General features: G+C 37.6%; 1 protein-coding gene across 1 annotated transcript; it reads left to right on the top strand.

The window, feature by feature from the left end:
- Nucleotides 1–898: 898 nt before the first annotated feature.
- Nucleotides 899–5,033, top strand: ERH (ERH mRNA splicing and mitosis factor). The gene is made up of 3 exons (XM_010173821.1): nucleotides 899–981; nucleotides 1,737–1,857; nucleotides 4,534–5,033. Exons 1-3 carry the CDS (start codon nucleotides 975–977, stop codon nucleotides 4,634–4,636), a joined length of 231 nt encoding a protein of 76 aa, XP_010172123.1. The 5' UTR covers nucleotides 899–974; the 3' UTR covers nucleotides 4,637–5,033.
- The last annotated feature ends 662 nt before the right edge of the window (nucleotides 5,034–5,695 follow it).

The following is a 5,695-nucleotide window of genomic DNA, read 5'->3' as shown; positions in this document are numbered from 1 at the left end:
CTCTGCAGTTGCCTTCATAAATATTACATGTTGTGTGCTCACCTCATATATTAATATTGAAAATGTTGCATCCAATTAGCAGCACTGGAAATGGTGTTTTGTAGCATGCTCACAGACTTTTTGTGCTCTGCAACCTGTTAATTAGATCACAGACTGTGTACACTTCAAAAATCTTGCTTGTTGTTTGCTCAAATTGCTTGCTGTAGCCAAGTGAAAAATATTATAGAAATAATGCAAGCCGCAGACTGTACAATCATCTTAAGGCTTTCCTGCAGAAGAACAAGCTTACAGACTCTGACATTTGGAACAGTTATCTGTGCCATAATTACTGTTTCAGTAGACTCACTGACATATGAAAAATCAGTCTGTCTGTTTTGCAGGAAATATTCTTGAATACTAAGTGCAGATTTGTTGTATAACTTGTGTTCCTTTGAAGCTGAATGAATAACTCAAAGTAGCTCTTTCTGTTAAAAATCTTTAAGGTGAGACTGACAGTGAAGTTAAGTTGGACTCCCTCTTTGCTTTTAAATTGGGGTATTTAAATCATACTAACAGCTTGCATTTGGAATAAAATAAGTAAATTCACTAATGGCATAGCTTTTATACATTGACTTTATTGCTTTGCTTTTCTGTTGAAATAGAAATTACTATTTCTGTGGTATTTTTTTCACCACACTAGCTGCTTTAGTGGTAATTTACACATTTTAAACTTACATGAGGATTGATAGGACTGATTGGAAAGAAAAATTATTAACACAGCTTATATGAACAGTAAGTACTATTTGGAAAATAGTGTACTTGATTGCTGGTTCAGTGTTTTAATATTATGCTTCTTTTTAGTGCTTCATTTTGCAAGTAACCTGTTTCCTTGGTGGTTTTGTTTTGGTTTTCAGTCTCACACAATTTTACTTGTCCAGCCTACCAAGAGGCCAGAGGGCAGAACATATGCTGATTATGAATCAGTGAATGAGTGCATGGAAGGTGGGTGCAGACATGGTAGACAAAACCTGTTAAAACCCTATTTTTGACATATTCCCAAACTTACTCAATAAGAAAATAAGTTGCTGTTCATGTTTTCCCAAGGTAATTCATAAAAAATGCAAAAATGTCTCATGCTTTTAATTTAATAATGTTCTAGCAAACTAAAAATAGCTATTCTTTGTTTCTAAGACGTCCTTTTTATATTAAATGCCTCTTTTTGATTTAATTAGATTGAACCACATGAAGCTCATGAGAGTAGACAATATTCTTGGTGCAGCAGACTTGCCTGAATGCATTTCGTTGCAGGATCAGAGCCTCTCTCACTATTTTTTGTGCTAGCCATCTAACAGAAAGATCACTACTGGAAATAATACGTAAAATAAAAGTATGTGTACAATTGATACGTAATTTGCATAATTTAAACATATTCATATACAGGCTTGTGCTGCCACTCTTACCTCAGTAGCCCCATTTGACTCTTTCAATGGTGAGAGAATGATCTCTCTTCTGAGATTTGAGTATTGTTATTTGACATCAGTTCTCTTTCTCAGGTGCTTGTACAGTAGGACTATATGTTGCAATTACTGTCTTAAAATTATTTGAAGGAATTTCAGGTTTCCATTGAGCTTACTGCATGGAAAGTTGCATCTTTGACAGAACTAAAACTTTTTCCTCTGGTTTGGTAGCTGAATGTTTCAGGAAATACAGTTTGTGGTTTTTTTAATATTGCATTGGTAATCTTTTTTTCTCTGTAGGAGTCTGTAAAATGTATGAAGAGCATCTGAAGAGAATGAATCCCAACAGTCCATCCATTACATATGATATCAGCCAATTGTTTGATTTCATTGATGACTTGGCAGACCTCAGCTGTCTTGTGTAAGTTCAGTTGTTCATACAAGTCCATTTCAGTGACTTAGAGTAGTCAGAAGTCTTCCATGTAAACTCTTAAACATTTTATGTGGAATCTGGTAAGATTTTGGGGGTTTTTTGCAATAGCTGTGTTAGTAAGGCAGCAGTAATGCAGCTGGCATGCCATGTTGCCCACTCCAATTAACTGCATTGGAATAAAGTATCTAAAGAAAGTTTAGAAACTAACAGTTAAGCTTGGATTTTAGTCACACTGAAGCTCCCAGCATTTCAAATACTGAAGTCTAACAGTTTAATATAGCTACATATTTTATTAATGCTAGAATCTGTTTACACTGGGGCTGTACCTGCCTTTGTGCAGTTGGTCCAATGCTTAGGGAGGCAGAATGATTATAGAATTTTATACAGCTGAGGGCTGTACTAGTGGTACGGTAGAAGTATATAGAAGCACATTGCAGCCAATCATTTATTTTGATCAAGATAATAGCAAGATGGAAGTTTCTGTAAATCCCAGTGAAGTGATTGAGGAACAGATGAATCCTCCATAGAGGCGTAGCTAATTTTCTGAGTGTTCTTGTGAACACGTTATCTCCAGCTGTCATCTGTATGTTAAAGTCATGGTCAAGCAAAGGTGGTCTTGTGTACTTTCCATTCTGACTGCAGCATGAAATCAAATGTTAAATTTCACTATTCAGAACATAACACTGTAACTAAATCACTTAGTCCAGATCATGAGTACTTCCCGTACCATAAATTTCAAGGTAATAGTTTGATATGACAGTGGTATCAACTTTGCAGAAATTCTGTATGAATAAGGGCATAAATCTCATATTAAAATAACAAAAGACGTGGTATTTGGCTTTCTAAGCTCAAAATTCCAGATACTCTTTTTAAGCTGGCGAGTTTCTGGTGTGGACATTCCCGCAGCTGCACTGTTCTCTGAAATCCCAGTGCAAGTGCTTGCACGGTGCACTTGCACTTGTTCACTGTGCAAGCAGCTGCCCAGTGAACAACCTTTACCAGTTAATTCCAGTTTAAAATAAAAACCTATTTTAAAAAAATTAAGCATCAGATTGCTTTTCTTTGCATTCTGATGTACATACAGAATCTATGTTACTGGTAGTGACTTACTACAAATGCCATTTACCAAAGTTTTCAGTAGAATAAGTAGGCCAGGATTACAGCTTCTGCAGTTACCTTGTTCCTAGACATTTGCCACATTTGGTCTTCAGGTGTCATAGTGCTGGGCTGATGCAGTTTGAAAGACACATTTTGTTTTAGTTCATCTAACAGACTAAAGCTAGCTACTTGGTTTAGGAAGTAGCAACTGTTTTCTAGTACATTCTTGTGCTTTTCTTAATTAGACTTGTAAACTCAGTGTCGTGCTAAATTCTACTTCAGCTTACAGCGTTCCACCAGATGGCACACGTAGCGTATCACATGTGTCCTGTGTTCATTCCTTAAGTACTTGCTGTCTGGTCTTGCGGTAGCACGATGAATGGATTGGGGCAGGGGTGGAAATTGGTAGCTTTTCCTTGAAACTAACGTTTCTTATACTGCACTGGAACTACTACTAACTGTAGGAACTACTATATCAAGATATACTGAAACTTTTTCTATGGCCTTGAACCAGTCATGCTAGATTTTAAATAACAAGGCTTTCTTAGAAACAGTATGCTTAGGATTTTTTCCTTAGGTAAGAACTTAATTATTCTGGATTGAGTTAACTCTGGATTTTTACATAGCTTCCAACCAATCACCATCTCACCCTTCTTATCTGATTAGAAATGTGTACCAAGATTTAAAGAATGACCAGGACTTCAGTAGTTCTTGAAGCATTCACTGAAAGTACCATCTTCATAAAAAAAACCCAACACATTGAACTTTAACAACTAAGAGGGAAAGAAGGGCATGAATAACAGATAACTTCACACAATTTTCTTTCATTTTTTGGTCTAATTCTGCTTCAGTTCAACAGTGCTTGAGTAACTGAGTTCTCTGGCCCTGGCGAGAAATCTTGTTAATGGACTACTTTTATCAACTATCCATAAGTAGTGAAGAAAAACAGTCTGTGGGTTCTTGTTTTCAGTTTGCTTTTTATGAAGGGTCCTTGTTTATTAGATGTAAGCTTGCTGTCACTGCCAACTGGCAAGAATCCTTTGTCATATGTCTATGAGTCTACCTTTGCTCCTGGAAAATTGTGCTTTTACTCATTTTCTAAAAATTCCAAACTGAAGTGGAACACTTAAAAACCTTACGTGAACACTTGCTTGAAGCAGTGTTGAAGAAGTGTTTGGCTCATTAAGACAAATTAGATTGTTTCCTGGTGTAACTATTCTTCTTCAGTCTGAACTCCAGAATATTAAGGTACTCCATTTGTTGTTTCCCATAAGTAATTATATTAATGAACTAAAACGTGAACACACTGTGATCAGTCACTCAGTAGTCCCTGGAGCATTTAGTTTTGTTTCAGGTTCTTACTGATCTGCTGGGTAACTGGTTTTTAGGGAACAGGATAAATCTCTTCAATAAGTGGCAATTCCCATCTACTTCTGATATTACTGGTGTTCTGTACGCAGCTTTCTGCATTGTACACTTGAGGACACTTAACTGTTTGTGAAGTTCTTCTGGTAGATGTACTACAGGACAGGCTCATATTATATTAATTCCTTTTTTTCTTTCTAGTTACCGTGCTGATACTCAGACATACCAACCGTACAATAAAGACTGGATAAAGGAGAAGATCTATGTCCTCCTCCGCAGGCAGGCCCAGCAAGCAAGCAAATAATGGGGCACCAACATTACGTGGGTTTGGGGAGGGCTTGGACAACAGGTGTGTACAGAGTGTAGTAGTGAACGTTTTGTATTATAGTCATCCTGTTGCCATCTTGTTAAACTCTTTAGCCAGGACTGAATGTATTGTTAGAGATGCAAGGATTTTGTTGGAATTGGCTTTTTTTTTTTTTTTTTTCAGTGTAAATGGAGAAGAAAGTGCAACATCTTCAGCAGAGTTTTAATTTGTTTTCCTCTGGTTAGCTAACGATCTTACCTTATTTGAACCCCTGGGGCTGTTCACATTGTACTTTGCCACATTCACCATATGTGCCCTTCTGGGGGGTTTCCAACATTTAGTTATGTCCTTGAGACCATCTTAATGGGGAATAAAAAATTACCCTTTAGTTAAACTTGAGTGCTGAATTTTGTGTTTTCTGACGAACAACAAATTAAATCTTTCTTGCCCGCTTGCCAGAGGTTACATGGACTGAACCAAAGGTTGTTTGCTGTGTTACAGAATGGCTCAAATTCTGGCCGCTGAGTTAAGTTCTCTGGCCTAGTCTTGACTAGTGTCTTTCCTGTGGATCTTTGGGAAACACAGCAACCCTCTCGCACTCTAAACTCTTATCTTTCCTCAAGGCATTTATATTTGGATAAGAAGTGTGTCTGCTCTGGGAGAGGGTGATGGGTAACAGTAGGCTGAATGTATCACATCACAGACCCCATGAATTAGTCTACTTCCAAGCTTCCCCTGAGAAAGGGATCGGCAAAGCAAGTTGTTTTGATGGGAATCTGCCCCAAACTGCATTCTCTCTTTACAAAGGGTAAGGACTTAAGGGCTTGCACACACTGTAAAATTACATCTGTCCCTGGATACCTGTCTTGAACACTCATCTCTGTAATTTTGCTGCACTGAAAAAGTTTGGATTGGAGGAAGCTTCAGACCAGAAAATCTAGCAGGTAGAGAAGCGAGGCTGGCTTGGTACTTAGTGCCTTTTCGTTAGTCTAGAGTTTGTCTGCTGTAGACTGTACAGGTATCTTTAAGCAGGAGCAGTTTCAGGATTAACAGAGG

The sequence above is a fragment of the Antrostomus carolinensis genome, unplaced genomic scaffold (assembly GCF_000700745.2).
Source record: "Antrostomus carolinensis isolate BGI_N321 unplaced genomic scaffold, ASM70074v2 scaffold13980, whole genome shotgun sequence".
NCBI classification, from domain to species: Eukaryota; Metazoa; Chordata; class Aves; order Caprimulgiformes; family Caprimulgidae; genus Antrostomus; species Antrostomus carolinensis.
The sequence above is the reverse complement of the archived record's forward strand: the minus strand, read 5'-3'. Positions and strand labels throughout refer to the sequence as shown.

What these genes read in the sequence shown, in the direction of transcription:
- ERH (XM_010173821.1), top strand. An exon ending in GCAGACCTCAGCTGTCTTGT is followed by an intron (nt 1,858 to 4,533) that starts GTAAGTTCAGTT and finishes TTTTCTTTCTAG; the next exon opens with TTACCGTGCTGATACTCAGA.